Source organism: Ixodes scapularis, unplaced genomic scaffold (genome assembly GCF_016920785.2).
Source record: "Ixodes scapularis isolate PalLabHiFi unplaced genomic scaffold, ASM1692078v2 PGA_scaffold3__209_contigs__length_174095766, whole genome shotgun sequence".
NCBI lineage: Eukaryota > Metazoa > Arthropoda > Arachnida > Ixodida > Ixodidae > Ixodes > Ixodes scapularis.
Genome location: NW_024609868.1, coordinates 85,554,317 through 85,578,839, shown reverse-complemented (window position 1 = coordinate 85,578,839; position 24,523 = coordinate 85,554,317). Strand labels below are relative to the sequence as shown.

Below are 24,523 nucleotides of genomic sequence, written 5' to 3'. Positions count from 1 at the left end.
GTATGGTACCTATGTCTCCGTTTTTATATATAATATGTAGCGCAGAATTATAGTTGCCAATTGATAAGACTCACCTAGGAAAGGAAACGCTGCATTGGAAAAAACGGGGTGATATATGAATGTAATTTAGATGGGAAATAAAATTGGAGAACTAATTTAGTTCTAATAAAACCACAAAAGCATTAGCAAATTCATTTTTACACTTTCTCAGCCAGCAAGGGAAAACTTGGGGTTGAAATTGTATCATTATCTTACTCTTCTCTTATTTGTCTATACCGAAAGAGATTGGTACCATACACATTATTTCCTGTGGCATAATCATCTCATTAAATTTATTGATTTCCTGTGTAATCCTCTCGCTATATTGCCCTAATTGACACAGCAGAGTTACGTGTAAATATATAAATAAATAAGATTAGAAAGGGGAGGTACTCCTTGTTATGAGTTTTAAGTTTGTGTCATGGCTGAATGGTGCCCCATATCAATCCCCAAATCTTCTAATGCACAAGCACCTTGATGAAGTTTCATTCCAACATGAGACTACTGTATAATAGTAATCCTGGAATGTATACAAATAATGGGGCAACCTTCAGGCAACTGAGTCATAGCAGGATTTTGGGAAACATGTTTCCCTGATAGTCTTATAGAATAAATGAAATCAGTTGTCTCCCCAACGTGGCAGAATGTTTCCGTTCTAGAGTTCAGGTTTTGAGCATAGTTCGGTACCTTGTGCATGTCTTATTTTCATGCGAGTCTTTCCTTTGGTGTTTTAGGACTACGATAAATTTTGTTGCATTCAGAACGGCTGCTCTCCTTAGACTGTCCGGGTACTTTCTTTGTCATAAACTTGGGACAGTTCAATAGTAAATATCTGCTAAAATTCTGGTGTAAAACACAAAACAACTGCAAAATACATATTTTGTGTGATGCAGTAAGACAACAATTGAGATATATTATGATAAAGTCACAGGGGTACATTTTTTTATTGATGTGGATTGCACTGGGACAGCATGCTATGGGACAGCCTTCACCTTAATTTGCAGAATTTAGCAGGCGACATACAGGGTGACCGACACTGTCATAGTGATGCAATTGGTTATTACCAGAGTTCATTTTGCTTTTGTTTACTCTTTTTGAAATGACAAGTAAACTTAATACATAGTGGACTCGCACTTGCCATCCGAGAGGCATGCATGTTTGCAGATGTTGCCAGAGGCAACGAAGCAGTCTGTCTTTTGTCGAAACACTAGCTGCGTTTTTTTTTTCGCAGTGATGGTTTTTAAACCATCATTAGATGTAAATACTTAGCGCAAGTTCCCCAAGGTGGAGATGATTTATGCGAGAATAAATTGCCTTCCACCTTTGCTGCGGGACAGATCCGCCAGGTTTAGGCTTCCATCCTGGGACCAAAGCCTGTACCAGGCTGATTTTTTTTTAACAGCACACCAATTGCCGAGAGGGAGCGAGGTGAGGTCCGTTTCAGGTGGAAGGCAATTCAGTCTTGCATAAGCCAACATTGTCCAAAGGGTGCTTTATCTTTAGAAAGGCAAAGTGTGTAGAATCGTTTGGGTGTGATCTCTTTTCTCGCCAAAGGGGTTCTTGTGCATACTCTCCTCTCTTCAGAATAGAGATTGGTTCACCATAACATCCCAATTCTGCACCTCTTGCGGAAATATCACCCACTCTTTTTGTAGGCCATGTTTTGGTTCCCGCGAAAATACTGAAACATTGCCTGCCCATCGAAAGTTGCTGCTGCAAGTCTGCTTAGTAAATAGTTGTGTGGAGAGAAAAATGAAAGTTCTATGATGTCAATAAGGGGAGGGGATTAAGAGAGTGGCAGGGAGAGGAGAATGCTTGGAGTCTGTCTCTCTGGATGCACCTGCTTCCTTGTCCAGGGGACTGCAAACAAAAGGGCAATACGCCTTCCTAGCTTGGTTTTTTTTTTTTTTACTTCAGAGCTGTTAAGGGCTAGGTTCCCCAGGATTGTGTCCGGTATGTCGACTCAAACCTACCTGGACAGCTACCACCATCTATAAGCGACGGCGGCAAGCACACAACCAGTCTAGTTTCCGCCGTCGCTCGTAGATGGCGCCAACCTTTCCAGCTATCGTAGAAGAATGGATAGTCGGGCAGCGCGTTGGTGGGAATTCATCGTAGGAAACAGTGTGAAAAACAGACTAGGACCAAGGAGAAGCAGACGTGATGAGCGCAGCGCTTGTCACGTGTGTTTCTTTGTCCTCGTCTGTTTTGCACGCTGTTTCCTATGCTCCTACGCTCTTATCAGTTTCGGTTTAAATTCAGGATGGGTCAGCCGCGTGCCCTTTCGGGGAAAGAAGACTGGCTGCGGAAGGAGTGGCCACGTACGCAACGGCACAAATGGGTCCGTAACCGCCGCAAAGCTGCTATTGCCTCGAATTTCACTGCGTCAAACGCTTCAGATTCCCTTGCCAAAGAAGAGCACATCGCTCCCTTGGAAAGCCGCCGCCGAGAACAGAATTAGGTAGCGATGTAAAGGGCACCGGCGGGCCAACGCCATGGACGACGATCATGCCACGGAGGCCAAGCGCAAACGCGAGGCCCGGTGACAACTGCACTCCACGCCGGCTGAACGGTTCCCGGGCGTGACGGCGACGTTCCAAAGGGAGTTCGTGGAGAACCCGTTTGGCGGCACGTGCGCCGCGTGCGACCGACTCTGGTTCGCCGGAGACGTATCCACGATCGGCGGCGTGTCGGATGAGAAGAAGCGGGAATCGGGCGCGTTCACGTTGCGACAGTGTATTGAGTACAGCTCCGCTGGTCTTCCTTCTTCACGAGAGTGGACAGGCTGAACAATTTTGTTGTCATCTTTTGCTTAACAACACCTGCCCTATTTTTTAAGGAATTTAGCTGCAGACCCACCGTAGACTTGGAATTGGAACATTATGGTGCACCAATGAAAACCTCCTCCTATATCTGTTTATAACGGTATTTCATTTGTTTCTTCTAGTTGATTGCTCTGACACCGAAGTCGCTACTCCGGCATCCAGAAGCGAAGTCTCATTTCAACGAAATGACTGAAGGTGTGTTGGCATTTTTTAAATTTATTTGTTGTGGTTGCCTACAGAGTCATCTAATTAAAAACTTTGGATATTTTTTTACCCACAAGTATCTGAAACGTTTAATTTCTGAAAACACTATTTTGATGAGAAGCCTATACAGCAGAGCGAAACATGAATTTGATCAGACAAAACTGAAGATGTATTAGAGTTTGTAGTGTTTGCTGGGCGTCAATGAGTCTTACTATCTTGCATGCTTATAAAAGCTTCAAATTTGCATACTACTTCATGGTACTTACAGTCGATCCCGGTTATATCACACCCGGGTATTTCGAATTATTGTTTATACTGAACAATACAAACATCGCCTTGAAAATCATATGTAATAGTATAGGAGCGTTGTTTTTCTGTATTGAACTCCCTTGGCAGGGACACCCGATATAGCGAACGAAGGACAAATGAGGTCGCTTCTCCCGCGGTCGGATTGCGGCAGCGGCCAGCGCATTGCTTCTTTGCTTTGCGGAGCAGGCAGACCGCCAAGCCAGCATACGCGCACGGGGATATGCAGCAAAAAAACAATTGTAAATTAAAAAAAAAAAAAAAAAAAAATCAGAAAAAAAAAGTAAAAAGAAAAAAAAGAGGATGGCAAAAGCAAAGTGAAGGGCACGCCGCCCGTAGGGAGGGCAGGGAGTGCTCGCTGTTGGAACGGTAGCGTGCGCTTTTTCCCACAACACCGCTGTCCCTGCAGAACTCCTTAACCCCTAAAAAAAGAAGAAAAAAAAAAAGCCATTGTTTTGTTGACAGTGGTTGAGCAAACGCACCTTGAACGCCTTATGTGTGTGTTTACCGTTTTCTTTCGTCGTTTTTGCTTTGTCAGATTTTTCTTTCTTTGACTTTCTTTTTTGCTGCTTGAATTTAATGAGGTTTCTTTTTTTTTTTTTTTATCAGTTCGCTTTTTTTTTTATTTTGTTTAAAATTATTTTTGTGTTTTGTTGCCAGTGCTGTGTGGAGGTCGTGGCTAGGTATAAACTATCGCAAACACCGTCACGTAAACGCCGCAGTGTTTGTGATCTTCACCAACTAAGCTCTACTGTATTTAGCGGCCATTAGAGGCTCTATTCGGTAAGGTCCTGTCTGTCACAGCCTTCGGCGTTAGCAGAGACGCGCGAAAATTTCAGTTTGGAGCTTAAGTTAACATATTTGTGTATATCAAATTATCGATATATCAAACTATTTTATGAGCCCCTTTGAATTCGATATATCTGGGTTCGACCGTATATGCTTCTGCCAGCATGTAGTGCAGCCATGTGATAACAAACTGTAAATCTTTTTTCAAAACTTGCTTGATACATCTGTAGTTTTTTCTACAATGGCTAGCATTTCCACTCAGAATTTAATGGTTTCTCTGTGTTATTGTTATGAGTGGGACTGTTGTGAATTGATTACTGTGAATGTAGTGCTAGATAGATAAAGGTCCTTCGTTCTAGCTGCCTGCTTGTTAACATCCAATTGCTCTGTGATACTATCCATCAGGCCATCAATATAGTTTTGGAGCTAAGCACCTTCTGGAGTTTGGTGATTATCACTGTTTTGAGATCGTAACTACCTATGGTGCTGCATAAGTTCGGAAGGCATGTTGGGACATTGAATTTCTTGTTGTTCATCATGGACTGTTCGTATCTCAAGGTAAACCCAAATGGATTTGCTTCTTTCTTTACTCCTGTGTAGCAACTTTACAATGCCTAAGGTTTCAAAACCGATAGAATCTGCGAGTTAGTGTGGGGTCAGGGATGTGACATCTTTCTGATATGCTTAGAAGTGCACGAATGAAAAACACGCATAGGCATCCCATTCTGTGCCCCTTTGCGAGCTGGACATCTTTGACGATTTAAGACGTCCGAGTCATCCTAACTGGACCATTGGATATCCAACAGTGACTATCAGCAGAAGCTGCTAGGTACAAAAATAAACCACGCTTCATGTGTGGCCTGTGTACCAGTGAGAGAACATAAGACAAGCGCAAACATGCTTCTGGATGTCGAAAGAAACGTGAATGGAGCGAACCTCCACGGACGAACAGCTGATGTACGACACTAGAGGGGCTAAACGGCCACAAGCAGTCTGCGGGTTGTAGTTATCTCGATCTTTGCCATAGCATAAGGTAGATTTGTCGCGGTCTCTGCAAGGAAGTGGGTTGTGCAAATGCTGCGTCGTCCTTCCCGGGCACAGGCACGTCGTTCCTCCGCCTGATCCCGGATGAGGGTGCCGTCAAGGGCAACCCGAATGCAGTGAAGCGGCACATCCTGTGCACAGGCAAGGTGTACTACGACCTGACCAAGGAGCGGAAGGCCCGAAACCTCGAGGGAGACGTCGCCATCTCCCGCGTGGAACAGGTGCGTCTAGCCTCGAACGGGCGAGAAGTCCGGGCCTTATATTACAGCGGAGCTGTTAAGGACTAGGTTCCTCAGGATCGTGTCCGGTATTTCGACTCGAACCTAACTGGACAGCTATTGCCATCTATAAGTGACGGCGGCATGCTCACAGTATGGTTTTGGCTGTTGCACGTATATGGCAACAACCTTTCCACCTATCATAGTAGAATTGATATACTCCGTTTCACCTTTGTTGTATCGCAGCGAAGGTTAGAAGCACGAGCTCATAGTGTGGGCAGCTGCCCTTAGTGCGTGAGAGCATGTGCAGCCGAGATTTGCCCCAAAGCAAGGGGCTCGCTCTTGTAGCCTTTCCTGCGGTACATCGTAACCTGAAATAGACCATAGTTGGGCGCATTGGTGGGAATTCATCTTAGAAAACAGCGAGAAAAACAAACAACGACGGCGAAGAAGCACACGTAGTGAGCACAGCACTCATCACGTTTGTTTCTTCGTCCTCGTCTGTTTTGCACGCTGTTTCCTATGCTCCTACGCTCTTATCAGTTTTGGTTTCGACTCACGATGGGTCGGCTGCGCGCCCTTTTGGGGAAAGGAGACAGGCTGCGGAAGGAGCGGCGACTTACGCAGCAGCGCGAATGGGTCCACAACCGCCGCAAAGCCGCTGTTGCCTTGACTTCTACTGCATCCAGCGCTTCAGATTCTCTTGCCAAAGGGCACATCGCTCGCCTGGGAAGCCGCCGCCGAGAACAGAACCAGCGATGTAAAGGGCGCCGGCGGGGCAACGCCACGGGCGACGATTGTGCAACGGAGGCCAAGCGCAAGCGCGAGGCCCGGCGACGACGGCACTCCACGCCGGCTGAACAGTTCCCGGGTGCGACGGCGAGGTTCCGGAGGGAGTTTGTGGAGAACCCGTTTGGCGTCACGTGCCCCGTGTGCGACCGACTCTGGTTCGCCGGAGACGTATTCACGATTGGCAGCGTGTCGGACAAGAAGAAGCGGGAAGCGGGAATACACTGCGCGTTGCGGCAGTGTATCGAGTACAGCTCCGCTGGTCTTCCTTCTTCACGAGAGTGGAAAGGCTGAACGTTTTTTAGGGCCCTTTGTTTTTGGGTTTTATATTTTTCAAAGATGGGGGAGTAAAAATTGGGTGCTTTGTTCCAAGCTGGTAATAAAAAACTCATGACGAATCGCTAGGCAATTGTGTTGCGTACGTGAAACGTTCTAGCATCACAAACATTTAGCTACACTTTCACGGCACTCTTCATCAGGTAGTTTAATGCGTGCCGTGTCTACAGTTGATAATTGTTCCTAGAATAAAACGATGCTAACGCTAATCGAGCTGATGCTACCGCCAATCGGACGGATACACCTGGCGACCTTCCAGAACCCTCCATACTATCCTCGAGCTCCTCTCCCTCAGTGCTCACAGGTGGTCAAGCTCCTCCTCGCCTACCTCACTCCTCCTCACCTACCCCTCTAGTAACATGACCTCCCTGTTAACTTCATTTCACCTCTCCCACCCGTCAACCAATCAGTATCAAGTCTTGCGGCCACACTTTTTCCAGGCTTTGCTTTTGGGCTTCGCGAAATGCTGAACATCGAGCCAAAGAATGTTTCACATTAAAAGTAATCAGGCAAAAGAAATCGGGCTTTTAAAATAAAATTTGGGGAATTTGGGTTTTTCACATTGTATTTATAAACAAGTATATAACAATAGAGTCCAGTGATCAGTTTAAATATGTGATTTGTTTTTTTGCATAAACAGGTCAGAAAGTACACAAATTATTTGAACATTGTATAAGAGCTCTCCTCAGCTTTTCTAATTTTCAGAATCCTTGTGGCTCACATAATCATCTGCAAAGTGAATGTAAGGGCACAAAAAAGCTGGTTTAGATTGAACATGACATAAACCCCGGGAATGCAGACAAAAACAACACAAACTAAACGGTAGGGTTGTGCGAATATTCTAAACCTTCAAATATCGAAGCAAATAATGCTATATTCGGTTCGGACTTCGAATTGAGTAGTACTATTCGGAAACTTTTAATATTTTTGAAGTATTTCGAAGTGAGGATGGTGCAAACCATGATTTAGTTCGAAAGAAAGGAGGAAAAACAACTCACAAAGAATGACATTCGCAATGATTTAATCAGAAACCACGTGCTATGGTCACCAGTGTCAACTTCTATGTTCTTTTTTTTTTTCTTTTTCTGCTTCCGAGTAAACTTTAGGCTCATTCTCCATGTCCAGCGTATCTAGCGCATACATCGTGTCACTGTCACCGAGTAGAAAACAGTGATAGTGATACCGGTGGCTTCTCCTATTTGAACATATCCTAGTTAGAATACCACTTGGCTGCTGCAAATGTTATTTTCCTAGAATTAAATTTGAGTCAGTTTTAAAGTGTGTTATCTGTAAAGACGGCTTTAAAAGTACTGTGCTCTAAATCGCTATAAATTTCAAAACTGGCAGCCATACCATACATACCTCTAGGTGACGCAAGCTACCGCCCCCGATTCCAACTTTGCTATGATGGCCATTGTCTATCTGTATAGTACATCATTATCTTGCTGTGTTCGTGCTTGGTTCATGCCATTTTTGCCCCCGCTACTTTTGGTTTGCGTTGTGCTGCTTCTGTTGTCACGTTTGCTTCATGCGATCTGTGAATGCAGCTCGTGCGTTCGCGAACAAGTTATGGGTGGACAAGTTATGGGCGATCAAACGCAATGGAGGATGTGCCGAAGTGCGATATAGGAGTTCTTTGAGCGAGGACCCAAAGGCGCGAAATGTCGCACCGACGGGTACGACCACCACCCTCGTTGATCACCTGAAACGTCGTCCCGGACCGTTGGAAGAATTTGACAAGATGCGCGCTGCTGAGAGCGCAAAGAAGAGAGCAGAAACCAAGAAGTCTGAAGGCAGTGTTTGAACTCCCGGACCCTTCAAGCCAATGTTGAAGAAGGACAGTCAACAAGCAAAACTGCTGACAAAAAAAAAAAAAAAAAAAAAGAAACGGCACTATTCGTTGCCACAGGCCTACACTCTTATTCAATCGTCGAGGAGCTGGGGTTCTTGACATTAATGCATGTTGTTGTGCCAGAATACCAAGTCCCTTCGAGGACTACATTTTCCTGAAATGTGGTGCTGGAGCTTTACGCCAAAAAAAAAAAAAAGTGTATTAAAGGTGAGTTGCATGACCACTTCGAGAATGGAACCCGATGCTACACCCTAATGACAGACGGGTGAATGTCGCGGACGGGGGACAGTTACATTTTGATGACGTGCCACCTGCTCAGTGCACACTTCCAGCCCCGTAGCTACAACCTGGCGTGCCAGCATATGCCCCACGGCCATACTGCTGAGAACTTGGAAGAGCTTTCTGCTTGATCTGGCCACAGAATGGGGACTTCCACAGGACATTCCAGTCCTTATTGTTACTTACAGTTCAAGGAACCTTCTGAGTGCAGTGTCACGAACGACATGGACCAGTCTACAGTGCTTTGCACACACATTGCAGTTGTGCATACAGGGTGCCAAGAAAGAAACGCTGGACTTTGATGAGCTTTGTTTCAAGGCCCGAGCAGTTGTAGGGCACTACAAGCGAAGCTCTCTAGCAAGAAATCGCCTGAAAGAGATTCAAATTTCTATGGGCTTGGAACCCTGAGATCAGCCAGGATGTTGCCACATGGTGGAACCGCAAGTATGACATGCTGTCCCGCCTCCACAAGCTGCTTCCAGCAAGCTCCTTGGACCTGTCAGAACGAGACGCTTTCGATAACCTGACCTAAAGCGAGTGGTACCTCATGGCATCAGTGACATCGGTCCTCAAATGCGTTAAGGAGGCAACACGGGAATCATTCTCCGAGAAGCACCCCACTCTCCCGCAAGTGGTGGCATTAGTGCATTGTATGCAGGTCCTGCTGACTCGGCAGTGGCAGAGTGGTGGAGAGGAATTGGTCTTTGCGGGATACCTGCTTTGGAGCATCAAGTCCCGATTTGTAGACATCAAGTTACAAAGTGCTCATGCGTTAAACACTTTACTGGACCTTTGGTTCAAGGTGGTCTGCTACACTGCTCAGAGTGAGAAGCAGTGGGCAAAGAACCAGCTCTGCACAGCTGTAGAGAAGAGCCTCGCCCCGGAGGAGAATTCTGAAGAGTCCCAAAGCGCAGCTGCCCCACCTGCCAGCACCACCAGTGATGTGTGGGACGTTTTTGGAACTCCAGCTTCTACTAGCACCTTGAACATCTGCTCCCGATGGCCATCGGAAGAGGTAGAGGAATACCTTCACTTACTTGTGAGGCCCTGCTCAGAGAACCCCTACCTTTGGTGGAAGAATTTCGGGAAGGACAACTACTCCCTGCTGGCAAAGGTTGCCCGGCTTTGCCTTTCGGTTCCGGCGACGCGAGTCTCAAGCGAAAGACTGTTTTTAACAACGGGCAACATCGTATGAGCAGGAGGGAGCTCCTTCTCTCAGACCATGTGGAGCAGTGGGTATTCATCCACAGTAACATTCAGTAAGCTAATGACATGAGGCACAGGCTGGGAAAGTTTGCTCTCTTGCATCTGTTGCTGACTGTCTTTCCAATAGCTTAGAAAACACGTTGGAGAAGACTTGGCTAGACAAACCATATCTGTGCAAATTTTTGAAATTTTGTTTTTGACAATTTTCTCACCGCTATTTTAATGATTGCAAAATATTCTCTTCGCTTTGAAGTTATTTGCTTCGATTCAAAACTATTCATTCAAAATAATGATTCGCTTCAAAGTGAAAGTTCACTATTCACACATCCCTACTAAAAGGTCTCAATGCCTTTTAGTGTTTGTGTCATGTTTTGCCCGCAGTCTTGAGGTTTATGCCATGTATACCGTAATCATCTTCATGCACAGCATCTCTGTCTCCATCCTAGACCTGTCCGATTTCAACATCGCAGCTTGCGTACATTTGCAGCAATATCAGTTCAGTTTGACCGGACCAAAATTTCAGCTTGCTGCTCCTGTCAAGACAATTTTGAGAGTTGTTGCTCATCCTTTTTTTTTCTTTTTTCACTTTTTTTTTTTTTGCCTTATTTGGAACAAAGGGGAAGAAGGGCAAGAATACTTTTCAATAGGCACTTAAGATGAGTCTGTGGATGCTGCCCAGCCGCCTCGGTGGCTCCGAGGCGAGAGCACTGGCCTACGGATCCCCATGTGGCGGGTTCAAACCCCGGCCGGGGTGCCCGCAATCTGACGGAGGCTTATTGCGGAGGAGGCGCCGTGTAACCGAGCTTTCGGTTGCACGTCAAAAGATCCCCAGGTGGTCCAAATTAATCCTCAGTACTCGGCTGGGGCGTGCCAGATGCCCGTCGTTGGTTTGGCACGTAAAACCCCCAAATTTCACTTTGTGAATGCTGCCCATGTGTTGCTTTGTCGTCTGGCCTCCCGCTGCTCCTGTTTTGGGCGCTGTCGGTGTTTGCCGTTGGTAAAGACTGCAGTGATAAGGAACCATCCCTTGCCTCGTTTCTTGTCTTTCCGCAGCTCTGCCCGTTCCCGTTCGACCTGGTGAAGCAGGAGGTGGACAGATATCCCAATGCCGACATCTGCTGGGTCCAGGAGGAGCACAAGAACCAGGGCTACTGGTCCTTCATCCAGCCCAGGCTCCAGACTGTCACGGCCAACCAGATGCCCATTCAGTGAGTCGCGCCACACTGGCTGGCTTTGCCTGTTGCCGAGGGGCAAATTGGGTTTTAGCGTGTGGACGGGCACATATGAGGAAAAATACCTGAAGTATTCCCAAAATTTGGTGGCTGCTGCAGCTTGGTGGAATCGTGGCTACCTGCACAGGTGTCATTGAAGCCATTGAAAGCCACATCTATGAACGTCTAAAAACTCCTTGATCACTTCAAGATCACGTTTTGTTCATACCCGTTTGTGTTACTTTTTGTAGTAGGTATTATTTGGGTAACGACTGCATTGTTTGTTAACATTTAAACAAAGATCATGCATGCATATGTTGCAGAGAATGACCAGTTACCTTTTTTTTATAGATTCGTTTGAGGAAGGCTTTTGTAAACAAGCCTTCTGTAGATGCTGCTACGTTTATTTTCACAAATTGCACGGATTGTAGGGATGGAGGAATATTCGGTTATTACGAATAGCCAATTGAATTTTGTTCTATTCGGCATTTGCTTCGAATCGAGTTTAAGTATTCGACAATATTGAATTATTCAACCTTTCCAAATACAGTCAAACCCGACTATATCGAACCCATTTACATCGAATTATTCCTTATATCGAACAATTTTTGTGCACAGTAATATTAGTGATAATATATAGCAAAAACTATGGTTACTTCTAACAAAAATAGCAGCCGCTACCGATATATCAAACTGCCAAGAACGCCGTTTTGTTCTGCAATCTGGCTTCCCCCCAACGCGATTGGCTACATTGGGGGAAAGCCAGCTTGCAGAGCACGCTGGCTTTTTCTTTTTCGGGCCGCCACGTCGATTGCCCGGAAGGAAAGAAAAAATATCTTTTGCGGAGGGAGCGGAGAGAGGGTGCTCCCTGCTCTCTCTCCCCGCTCCCTCCGCAAAAGAGAATATTATTTTTTCTTCCAAACAATTGACGCGGCCGCCCGGAAAAAAAAAAAAAATAGCCAGCTTGCTCTGCTAGCTGGCTTCCCCCAATGCAGACACCTGTCTTAGGGGAAAGCCAACTTGCAGAGCAAAACGGCACTCTGCAGGAGAAGGTGCTCCTGTTCGGACGTACTCCGTGCTCTCGGCATAGTTCGGCGCTAATGCGCGAATATAGGAGGCAGCGGCCTCAGCATTTTGGAGTCCGTCGATAGCGTAGAAAAATATTGTTATTGTGGATGCAATGAAGAAAAAGCAGCAGAAGATGCAAGACTACTTCATTGTGTAATATTTCAGCAGAAAGTGGATTTTTGAGAGTCAAATTCATTAAAACTTTTATATCGAATTACCCGCTATATTGAACTGGTAGACATTGTTTTGCGAGTTCGATATAAACAGGTTTGACTTACTCTGGCTTAGATTTCCGGCCAGGTGGCGCAAGCTTCTGACCGTTTCATGCTCCCGAACTCAATACACTTAAAATTACGGTACTTCTAATACCAAATAAGGGCAAATAAGGGCAAAAACTATAGTTTAAACATATCTTGTGGTATTTGTTGCTTGTGCTATTCAAACTATTCGATTCAAAATTATTCGGCCAAGATCACTATTCGCTTCGAATCCGATTCGGACCCAAAATCCTCTATTTGCCTAAGAGATTGCTATCGAAGACAGGTGCGAAAACATACAGTTAAACTGGATTTTACAAAGCTCAATTTTATGAAATTCACAATTTAGCAAAAAAAATTCTAATTCCCCCACAAATTCCCAAAGGGCTCTATGCTTTTAGGGACATGAAATAACAAAATAAATTTGACCATCAACCCAAATTAACGAAGCCTTCCCGGACAAAAAAAAAATTAGTGAAAAGAGGTGATTTCAAATTTGTTCTGTTTAGAATGCCTCAAAGTCCGTTGCTGGCCTGTCAGCAATAAGATTGCACGACCCTAGTTTCGTTTCTATGGGAAATCAAACTCAGTACTTTGGGCTTTAGTCATTTATATTAGATGAATGTAGCAGTTCCATGATGTTTTATTTATGTCGCATGCAATAGAGGGCAGTGTTGTTCAGTTTCAGTTCAATTACATTTGGCAGTTCTCCTCTTGCACCCACCCTGTTAGGCCCAGAGACGGGCGCGGGCGCGGCAGATATGAACGGCAGCACAACGCCAGGGCAAGAACGTAGACCGGCAGAGAGGTCTTTCAGACATCGCCCCTCTAGTGCAAGCTTTCTACTCGACACTTTAGTGATCTTCGAGTGTGCATGCAGAACCCACGCATTGCAGAAAAGTGCACTCTCTTAGTGTTTCTGATGGGTTAGGTGAACTTCAACGAGAGCCCCAGCTGGCTCTTGCAGTGTGCTGATAAAGGCGCACGGATGGTGATGCCAGAAAGAGACCTTGATTTGTTTCCTCAAAAGTTCTAAGGTTTCCCTCTTGCCCTAGTGGTGCGGGTTGCAGAAGAAATTTATGAGCACGTAAAAAGCACATTTTTGGCACGTGAGCACTTTGCCAATGTTGTGTCAGAGTATCTCTCTGGATGCCATTACATTAAAACTACAGTAAATCCCTCGTAATAACAAAGTCAGTGGGATGGCAAAAAAAAAAATTCAATATAAGCGGTAATTTGATAAAAGCAATAGAGCCACAGAAACAGTGTCAGCAGCCTTGAAGTGGACGGGAACACTGCGGAACACTCTGACAGTATATTTAATCAAACAAACCTTGGTTATGAACATCTCGCCGCAGCTTTACCGAGTGAAAATATAATTAAGTGGAATTTACTGATAATTTCATCCTGGCTGTACTCGAAAATAGGGTAACCACGAAAATAGGCCGACCCCTATTTATTGAACCCACCGAGAAAAAAAAAAAAAATAATTCAAATACAGTAAAACCTTGTTATAACAAAATGGGATATAACAAACTAATGGATATAACAAAGCAATCATAATTCCCCTTGCTTACTAATAGGGGAAAGAAATGGACATTGGCAATAACAAACTAATGGTTATAACAAAATAATTACGACCGCTCCTTCAACTTTGTTATAACGAGGTTTCACTGTATAGGTTAACCTTTTTTTTTTCTTTTTTTAAGAACAGGGGAAAGTTTGAGCAAAAGAAAGAAACAAACCTTTATTTGCAGCACTCTCAGCTAAATCACAGGACGATGCCAAATGCTTAATCATCGTCAGAACTTCCGAACATGCCATCGTTGTCCGAAGCTTCATAGCTTGGTAGACATCCTTGCAAATTCGCAACAATACCTCACTGACATCGTTGTAAAATGACCACAAGAAGAAACGTAAGAAGGAGGAGACAGGTTAAGCGACAAAAGACCAAATACAAAGACACGAGCAACGTGCAATGCCGTGAGGCGCTGTGAGCAACATGCGAGCTGCTGCCGCAAACAACAAACAAAGATATCCTCGGGATTATTATTTTTTCTTTTTTTGTGCTTGTTTGTGGGGGAGAGGGATGGAGGGCAAAGTGCATGGCGCATCACGTTCCTCTCCCTCCCCTTGCCCAGCGAGCGGAACGCAACAGGCGCGATGCATGGCAAAACCCGATGCCCGAGGGATGTGCGCTAGAGCGCACATCCCTCAGGTGTGCGATCTCGCACACACGAATGTAGGTCGAAATTCTTTGGTAACTATTATAGGTCAACCCTTAATTTTTTACATTTCCGAAAAAAAAAAAAAAGGTTGCCATATATTTGAATAAATACGGTAGTTCTCGAACTGCTCCAGACATCGCAAGAACACTGTCACTATCGCTGCGCTCCACTTTGTTTCGAAGCAGCCGTAGGATGTTTTGCGTCGCCGCAGTTGTCGGCGTTTCCCGAGTTGCTTCCTGTACATATGTCGCTTCGTGTGTGCCCTGGCCGCACGCAAGGCCTACGATCGCAGCATCCGTGGTAGGAGCAACAGCGGGAACGTCTGCATCGTTAAGCACGAAGGAATCAAAGTTATGCTTGGTTGCTTTGCCAACATGTTTTCACACACTCCTGTAGAGATTGTTGCAGGTATGGAAATTGTGCACCTGCTTGGCAAGCATGCTCGCAAGAAAAAATCCAACATGCGCAATGCAGTTGGCAATCTTTCATCTTCGGGTCGCAGGCGCGTTTTCTGGTGCATGGGGAACTTCTCGAACCCGTCCAATATGCTTTGCTAGTTCTGCAAAATGGTAAACAATGTCGAACAGCCGATGCCGGAACGTCGAATTCTTTGGCGAGTTCGGACTTGGCCGGCCACTTCTCTCACCCGTGCAGATCTAAGCGACTTTCGGTAAACACTCCCAATTTCCCATACGATGCACGTGTGCATGTAGTACGCCGCTAACGTGCCCGTGCAGGTGCGCGCGTCAAGAGCTCCCGAAGGGATAATCTTCTCCGGGCTCCCTTGCTCTCTTAACCCAGTTCCGACAGCAGTCGGGCAGCTTTGGCCGGGGGTGCTATGAGTAGAGTCCGAACGTTGACGCTGCTCCCGCTGTTTCCTGCCTGCGTCGGCGCATCGGCATCGGAAGCAGCGCTCTGCCAGGCATTGCGCGCTTTGCCCTCGATCATCCATTTACTCCGTTTTCCCAGTTTGCCGTTTGCTTCGGTGTAAGAACGGCGAGGGAACACAAGGGTCTGTGTGAACCTCTGTGTAGGCTTGCATGCTTTCGGCACCGCGACCTTCGTAATAAGTGGGGTCGACCGTCGACACACTTCGAATAATCCGATTAAAAATGCATGCATTTCGGTGGGGACCACATTGAACTTTGATAAAAGTGATAAATCTATAAAAAGCAATTTCATTATAACGAGGGATTACTGTAGGATTATAAAAGTTTGGGCTCGAAAAATGTCATTTTTGTTTTAACGGAGTATTCGATTTAATCTGAGTTAACTGAGTATTCAGTTCGCTCGGCTTCGTTATGTTCAGGTTTTGCTGTAGTTCTGTGCAAAATGCTTTGGTTGCATAAGCACTTGGGCAATTTCCACATGGTTTAAATCCAAGCGCCAATGCCTTTGTTGAGTGGAACCTTTTTTTTTAACCTAGACTATAGTTCTGTTGTGTTTCACAGTATAGCACAGTTGCTATCATTTATTTTCCCCACACATTTGACCTACCGAGTGGTAGTATTCAAATGATAGGAGGAAAAAAAGTTATAGCCATTAGGTTTATACTGGGTATATTTAATGATTGTTGCGCTCCCTAACCTTTCAAACTCTTGATATTTGACAACTCTACCAACATTGAGATCAGCATCTGTTTACAGTCAAATCTTGATACAACAGCTTTAATGGAACCCCCAAAAATCGTTCGTTACTCTGAAATATCGCTTTAGTGAAAAACTCTTAGATCGGCTCTGTAATATTTAAATTGGACGAAAGAAATAAATTGCCTCTGCAACGAGATGGCACTAAGTCATTTGTGATCAAAAGTAATACATGCTATGGAACACCGCATATTTATTAAAAGCGATCTGTTATCTCTTTCTGGTGGGTGCAGCACAAGCACTGCAGGAAGAATGATTCCATGTCGTCAACGTTTTTGTTAAGCGCTTCGGTCACATCGGTACAGTTTCCAAGGAACATGCTTAACTTGCTGATGGCACTCTGGGCATTGGAGGTTGAGACAGATTCTTCCTGTTGATCTACGAGTACTGGATCTGCACCCTCATTGTTTTGGGCGCCTTGTCGCTGAAGTCTTCCTTGTCACGGTCGAGGTCTAGAATGTCGTTGGTCGTCAGCTCTGCCGATGTACCCATTCCGTCGTTTAATCCTCGAACTCCACTGAAAGGTCCACGGCAAGCTTCTTGATGACTTTGCTCCACAGTTTGTCTTGGTGCTCATCACCTTCTGGCTGGACTGGCGTTTTCAGAAGATCGGTTTTCTGAAGAGGAACTCGTTGTCGGAAAATCAAACCAAAAATCGCGGCACAAGCAAGTTGGCAAGAAGCCTCACCGGCTGACGTTGTGTAGCTAGTGCGAGAACAGACCTAGGCCTGTTACCTAATGTGCATTTGCCACCGACCGGCCAATGTTTGCTGATGATGATAGCTGTCAGTTTTGAGAGCCACCTGTGACAGAAGTTGCCAAGTAATGAAAACGCAGAGTATATTTCGTTAACTTTTTTAGGAAATAAATTCATAATTTTGAGGTGTTTACATATACAAGAGCCATTAAATTGCATACATTATTCTGAAATATTCTGTATTTTGAAATCCATACTGAAATATATTTAAATTGAAACCATAAAAAATGAAAAAGGGATTTTGAAATTTTCGTAAATCTGAAAAGTTTATTGCAGGGATACTGAACCGATATTTTGGGTGAAAATTGTTGATTGAACTGGCATTTATGGCAGACCGACTAGTTATGAGTTACATTGTCTTGAGCGAGATCATGTTCAGAATTGATTAAATCGAAACATAAATATTGTATGCAACCCCTGGTGCACATTTTTGGAAGCTTGCTTCGTGACGTCACGCCACTTGCCCGGCCAGGTAGGCCACCTTGGGCAGGCACTCTGCCCGGTTTAGGCTAAGTAGCGCAAGCTGCCGCCCCTTACAAAGGGTATAACCGCTAGTCGCGCTTCCATCTGGTATTTGGCCGCCTCGGCCCGTTTCGTGCTTGTCAAGTGTGCTTGTACCTGCTCGTACCTCGAGCTCGGACCTCGATTGTACTCTGGTGATGTGCAGTAGCAGCAAGAGTGGCAGAAAAGTGCCATCTCATGAGGAGTGCGATCATGTACCAAGGAAAAGGCTTAGAGTGCTACTGTACGCCTGCGACCTTTCCGCATCGTCGCCGTCGTTGTCGTTCAGAACGATGCTCGAAGATAATTTTTTTTTGCATTTCATAAGAAGGGAACACCAGATGTATAAAGCTTTAATTGGTGCTCAAGGTCTGGGAGCACACGGGTACCTATAACTTTGGCTTCACTGCCTGTGAGCAATGCATGCAGATGCACATACAATGTCCATTCCACACAATCTGAATCATTGTTCTTAGGAGATGATAAATGGGAGCAAGTTCTGAGCATTTACTGCGAATAACATCATACAATATGCCGTCCTGTGAATACCCCCATTGAGGAGAATGAAGGACGAGAGAGAGCAAGTAAGCATGATTAGCTCTGCCATGGCTATTTCCAGTAGGCCTCGTACGCACCGTCTGCTTCTGGCTGACGGTTTGTCTGATCGGCGTGATGAGAGACCATGGTTCAAAGAAATAGAATAATTCAAACGTCTTCCATGTGTTTGAATCACATATTTTGGTGCTGTGCCAACCCGGGAAGGTCACTTGGGTATTATTTTTAAAACTTCACATTAAGGTTCAGTATGCCTTTAGTCTGACATTCGCAATAACGAGGTATGACCTTCTTTTAATGCAAATAGATACTTCACTAATCTTGTCTAAAGCAAATAGACATGCTATGATGTGTTTGCACAGCTGAGCTGCAAGACCTTAGTGTAGACACCCTGTTTAGTTCTACAATGGTCTATGTGGATACTATGAACCTTTAAAACCAGTCCCAACCTAAATACAGGGTGCATCACTTTGTGCTCCACATTTTGATATTGCGGATCTCGGGGCCGCCTGGCCCATCTCGATATACTTGATTAGTTCATAGTGTTTGTTTGGTCCACTTTAGGGTAAAGCAAAGTGTGAACCCATGTTTTGCGATTTCATCTATGAGAATGAAGAGTTTTACTTTTTAAACCCAGCTGTGGAACATGATGGTGGACTCTTGAATGCTATGAGAGTCTCTCTTTGTGCAATTCATTTTGGTAATAGTGCTCCTTTGTGTGGCAGGTACATTGGACGCAACGTGTCTCCTTCCACTGCCACCGGAAGCAAGCACGTCCACAAGAAGGAATTTGAAAAGCTGCTCAACGACTCCTTCTCTGTCTAGTAATTCCTTTCCCCCGAAGCTGCTCCCCCCCACGTCTCCACCACCTTCAACGAAAGCATTCTCTTTTCCCTGTCTTCTTGGGTCGCTTTGGTGTGCTGTTACAGAGAAGATGCCTTGCCTCCAGCATGAGTAAATTGAAGGCCAGCTGCACCTCCTGCTCACTCTGGCTGCAATGAACCAAAGCCAAAAATTAAAAAAGGAAAAAAAGAAAAAAAAAAAAAGCTTGGGGCAGGGGTTGCAGAAAGCCTGAGATATGTGGGTGTTTGTTAATGATTTTCTCTCTACATGGTCATTTGCTGATAGCATTTTCATATGCTATTTTTTGACAATGTAGGCTGTACAACCACCATCATTTTGCAGTTATACTGTGACTTCAGTTATTTTCATTTTCTTTAAGCATGCTAGTGGTTGGCGCTCTAGAGGTTAGGTAACCACCGTGGTACAGTTTTGTTCCCCAACTTAGGAGCTGTTTTGCACCTGAGTGTTGGTTATTGGTTTACTGGTATGCTAGCAGTTAGTTTCTGTGGCCTGGCTTGTTTATAGTTATTCCTTCTTTATAGGAATATTGCATTGCAGTATTTATGGTAGCCTTCGTTTGCCTTTTGTTTGCATTTTATTGGAGTGGTGAAGTTGACAATTCAAAGTAATATTTACCAACTGCAGTATGGCACGGCATACAAATTGTTGAGCTGAGCTTTGAGTTGTTGCCAACTTTGCTGTGGACATGTGCTAGACTTGCTCTAATTCCGCTGTTTTCTCTTCTGCAGTTAGTAGAACCACTCGAGTTGTAGCCATTTACTGCTTTAGCACTTGGAATGCAGTTTTCGAAGATGCACCCAAAGGCGTCTTTAGCAGCAAACTGCAATAGTGGCCTAAGTTACGCAAACACCATTAGTTCTGAAGTACAGTAATAGATATGCAGTAAGTGCCACCTTGCCGAGCAAGTTCATACAGTGCTGCATTTTTAATGCCTGTGAACTATAGGAATGCTTGTGATAACGGTGTACATAGCTTGTTATGTATATCTTTATGTGTTGTTTGGTGGATACAGCAAGCAGATAGAGTAATAAGTGTAGTCCTTATTTTTATTCAAAGCAATTATAACTTGATTTGAAATATGTAGTGAACTTTGGAAGAATGTCCTTTTGTAGAAAAAGTATAGTTAGCTTCAGGGCTTGTTAGGAGAGAGTCAGTCATTCATGGTCATTGCAAATAACCTTTCGTTAATTTATACTTGTTCTAGTTTTAGGTTTTTAAGGCATTTGATGCAGCCTTCTTTTGTCAGCCTTTTCCAAATGGCAGGATTTGTTGTTGCCACATTTTTAATTTGTACTTGCAAGCTCAGAATTGCTAGAGAGCAATGATTTTGTGCACAATAAAACCAAATAGATCTGCTGTTTTCATTCAATGTTTTATGTTTGCTTGGCACAGATTGACTGTTAAAGGGATGGTGAACCGAAATTTGGATTTCAGAAAACAATGCAGGAGCTGTAAGCGGGACGCTATAATCCCTACAACACCACTCGTAAGGCGATATCTCGAATGGATGGCCATATTTTTGGAAAAATGATTTGCGCCACCTTTCAGTATACAAGGGCCTTATAGCGAGTTTGTTTCACACGCACTGGCACCGTTCAAGTTCCCTCCCAGAATGCATCGCACTCGCAGAGTGTTGCACGGAGAACTGGACTCAAACGAACTCGCCAAATGCACTGAGTGCAGAAGACTGATGCTGCCGCCATCTACGTTGTAGAAAAGTACCAACCTCAAACCGAAACTAGCTCCCTTCTGTTCGGAGTGATGGGTGGAAATGTGAGAGTGCAGTCGCAACTAACGTTTATCTACAAACATTGGTCGCTGCAACCTGTAGTTTATAGTTGCGATGACTTTAAGCAACTCGGCTGTCGTAGGGATAGTTACAGACGGCGTAAATTTCCGCAACCAGCTGTCTACAAAGCAGCTGGTTGCGATTTATCAATTCTTATAACCGTTTACACTAAGGAAAACTGATGATGGTGTCCGAGCAGAAGCTTGATTCGTTTGGGCATGGTATTATGCGTGAACCACTGAAACGGTACGGCTTAAAACTAGTCTGTTGGAATATCCAGCAAAACTTTTCGTCGGACTTTCGATTTCGATCGTCATTACAGGTGGATCAGATATTGTCACGAATGACAAATGATGAGGCGGCGAATGACTGAGTAAACTGAACGTTTAATGGGGCCGAACTTGTGCCCAAAAATAAAAATGAAAAAGATAAAGCCGTCGAAGGCGGCAGGATCGAACGCTGAGGCGAAACTTACTCAGGATCGCCATGCCCTTATGTACATGCGTTGGTGGTTTCTGGAACAGTCGGCCTAGAAGGTTCGGCGACGAGAACAAGCAACAAGATTCTCGAATTTACTAGAACACTAAATTGCAAGGATAAACAAAAGACGCGTCGCTCCCAGGAATCGAACCCAGGCACTTCGCGTGGGAGGCAGGCACGATAACCGTTGGGCCACGGCCGTGCTCCGTACTGCGCGCGCGGCAATATTAGCCTTGGTGAGGGCGTCGAGAACGAGAGCTTTCTTGAACAAAATACGACGAGGCAAGTTAGCTGACGTAGGTAAATGTTAAACGTGATGTTTCCCGAGCCTCGGGTTAAGTCACTATGTTTAACTTTCCCTGATGCTTATTGGGCAGTCAGAGGTTTCTGCTGGGGGGGGGGTTTTGTCGACTACTGTTCAATTTTTCACCCGCACACGAATGGTGATAAACATCTAGGGTGCCGCTGATGCGTTTGTTCTGAGCATTTCTTTACACAGTGGTATATTTCAGTGTTTGTACGGCAACATAGTGACTTAAAACCTTTAAATAAAGCACGGTTTGTCAATTGCTTCCTTCATTAAATAGCAGACGCTCACAATTTAAGCTCGCGTTTCATTTCGTTACCCGCGGGACGCTATTTCTATCAGAAAATATACTTTTTTTCCTTTCGGTTTCGCGACACATCATAGCAGACGAACCCTCGTCGTCTGCTCCCGCTCCTCGCCGGCCTTTCCGGAGTCGGCGCACTTTCGATTTTCTCGGTGCAGCCAGTGCATGCACTAGTGATGCAAAACTATCGATAGTATCGATAGTCGCCAGAAATCTTACTATCGATAGTAAAAAAACTATCGATAGTCGACTATAAAAAAACTCGATAGTACCATCGATAGTATTATCGATAGTCGACTATAAAAAAAAACTGTCGACAGTACTATCGAAAGTCGACTATCGAAAAACTATCGAAAGTCGACTATTGAAAAACTGTCGATAGTACTATCGAAAGTCGACTATCGAAAAACTATCGATGCTACTATCGATGGTCGACTATCGAAAAACTATGGAAAGTCAACCATCGAAAAACTATCGATAGTCTACTATTGAAAAACTATCGATAGTCGACTATCGAAACACTATGGATAGTACTATCGATAGTCGACTATCGGAAAATTTTTGTTATCGACTATCGGGAAACTATCGAGAGTCGGCTATCGTAAACCTATTGATAGTACTGTCGACGGATTACTATCGATAGTTTCGCGACACTAGTAGTTTGCGTCGCTCCCTCTTCTCTTTTTCTCGCTTTATTTTCTTTTTCAAATGGGACACCAACTAGCCCAAGCACTTACCATGCCAACTTTGGTTCAGCTTTCATTGATGACGAAGACGGGAGTTTGGGCGAAGAGAGGAGGAAGGGGGAGGCGAGCGGTGGTTCGGCAACTGTGTTGGCTCTAATTGTGCAAAACTATCGATAGTGCTATCGATAATATTGATAGTCGCCAGAAATCTGAGTATCGATAGTGAAAAAACTATCAATAGAACTATCGATGGTCGACTACCGAAAAACTATCGATAGTACATCGATAGTCGACTATCGAAAAACTATGGATAATACTATCGATAGTCGACTATCGGAAAACTATTGAAAGTCGACTATTGAGAAACTGTCGATAGTATTATCGAAAGTCGACTATCGAAAAACTATCGATGCTACTATCGATGGTCGACTATCGAAAAACTATCGAAAGTCAACCATCGAAAAACTATTGATAGTAGACTATTGAAAAACTATCGATAGTCGACTATCGAAACACTATGGATAGTACTATCGATAGTCGACTATCGGAAAATTTTTGTTATCGACTATCGGGAAACTATCGAGAGTCGACTATCGTAAACCTATTGATAGTACTGTCGACGGATTACTATCGATAGTTTTGCGACACTAGTAGTTTGCGTCGCTCCCTCTTCTCTTTTTCTCGCTTTATTTTCTTTTTCAAATGGGACAGCAACTAGCCCAAGCACTTACCATGCCAACTTTGGTTCAGCTTTCATTGATGACGAAGACGGGAGTTTAGGCGAAGAGAGGAGGAAGGGGGAGGCGAGCGGTGGTTCGGCAACTGTGTTCGTTCTAATTGTGCAAAACTATCGATAGTGCTATCGATAGTATTGATAGTCGCCAGAAATCTGAGTATCGATAGTGAAAAAACTATCAATAGAACTATCGATGGTCGACTACCGAAAAACTATCGATAGTACATCGATAGTCGACTACGAAAAACTATCGATAGTACTATCGAAAAACTACCGATAGTGCTTCGATAGTCGACTATCGATAGTTCTGCGACACTATCGATAGTTTTGGAAAAACTCGTTAGTATCGATACTCAATTTATCGATAGTTTTGCATCATAGCATGCACGCGTGGGTTGTCAGCGATGAAACGAACTCGGAGAGTGCAACCACTCTTGGAGTGCCGGTCGAAATGAACCCGCGCGACGCTTCGAGTGGGCACGCGTGGGCACAAGTGCAGTGAAACGAACTCGCTATTAGTCGACGCAAATACGTTGCAGACAAAATAAGGGAGCGGACAAAAGATGTACAGTCTCCGGCAATATGAAAGACCCACTGGGAGCGCGTGGCCGAGGCGGCGGCTGGCGGGGGCGCTGCGAGCGCTCCGGCCATTTCCATGCTGCTTCGAGGGGAGGACCACTCGGGGCTCAGCACAATCTGACAAGCGCGTTTCGCTTTAGCTGATCCCGAGTGAGCGTCCTCGCCTCGAAGCAGAATGGAATTGCCCGGAGCGCTCACAGCGCCCCCGCCAGCCACTGCCTCGGCCACGCGCTCCCAGTGGGTCTTTCATATTGCCGGAGAGTGTACAGTAAAAACCCGCACCCGCGTACGAACCCGCGTATAATACGAGGCATGATTTGAGGACCGCGAAGAAAAAAAAAAAAAGTTTTATCCGCGTATAATATGAAACAATTTAAGGACCGCGAAAATATTCCGCGTAAAATGCAACCCAGGAAGTCTTAAGAAAAACGTATATTTGCGTCGTAATTGAACCTTAAAGGGGCCTTGCAAGGACTTTTTACTGGTTTTTAATTTTTACCGAGCCTGAGCGCACTGAACGTAGTAACGTAGTGCAACTTTTCTTTTCTCGAAATTTGCTTTAGTTTAAAAGTTATAGGCAAATTAAAATTACAAAAACAAGCAAAAAATAACCTCCCTCATGACGTCCTTGGTTGCTTGAGTGGCCGTGAACTAGGGGAGGGGTAGTG

At 44.7% G+C, this 24,523-nt stretch overlaps 1 protein-coding gene across 2 annotated transcripts in view; it reads left to right on the top strand.

Annotated features, from left to right (window-relative positions):
• The window catches only part of LOC8028018 (2-oxoglutarate dehydrogenase, mitochondrial), a 95,185-nt gene extending 74,847 nt beyond the window's left edge, over positions 1-20,338 (top strand). For both annotated transcript variants that reach the window (XM_029968527.3, XM_029968528.4), the window contains exons 19-22: positions 2,987-3,059; positions 5,265-5,428; positions 10,941-11,095; positions 18,836-20,338. In XM_029968527.3, coding sequence (XP_029824387.1) covers positions 2,987-3,059; positions 5,265-5,428; positions 10,941-11,095; positions 18,836-18,935 — 492 coding nt within the window. In that variant the 3' untranslated portion in view covers positions 18,936-20,338. The remainder of the gene's footprint in view (positions 1-2,986; positions 3,060-5,264; positions 5,429-10,940; positions 11,096-18,835) is intronic.
• The last annotated feature ends 4,185 nt before the right edge of the window (positions 20,339-24,523 follow it).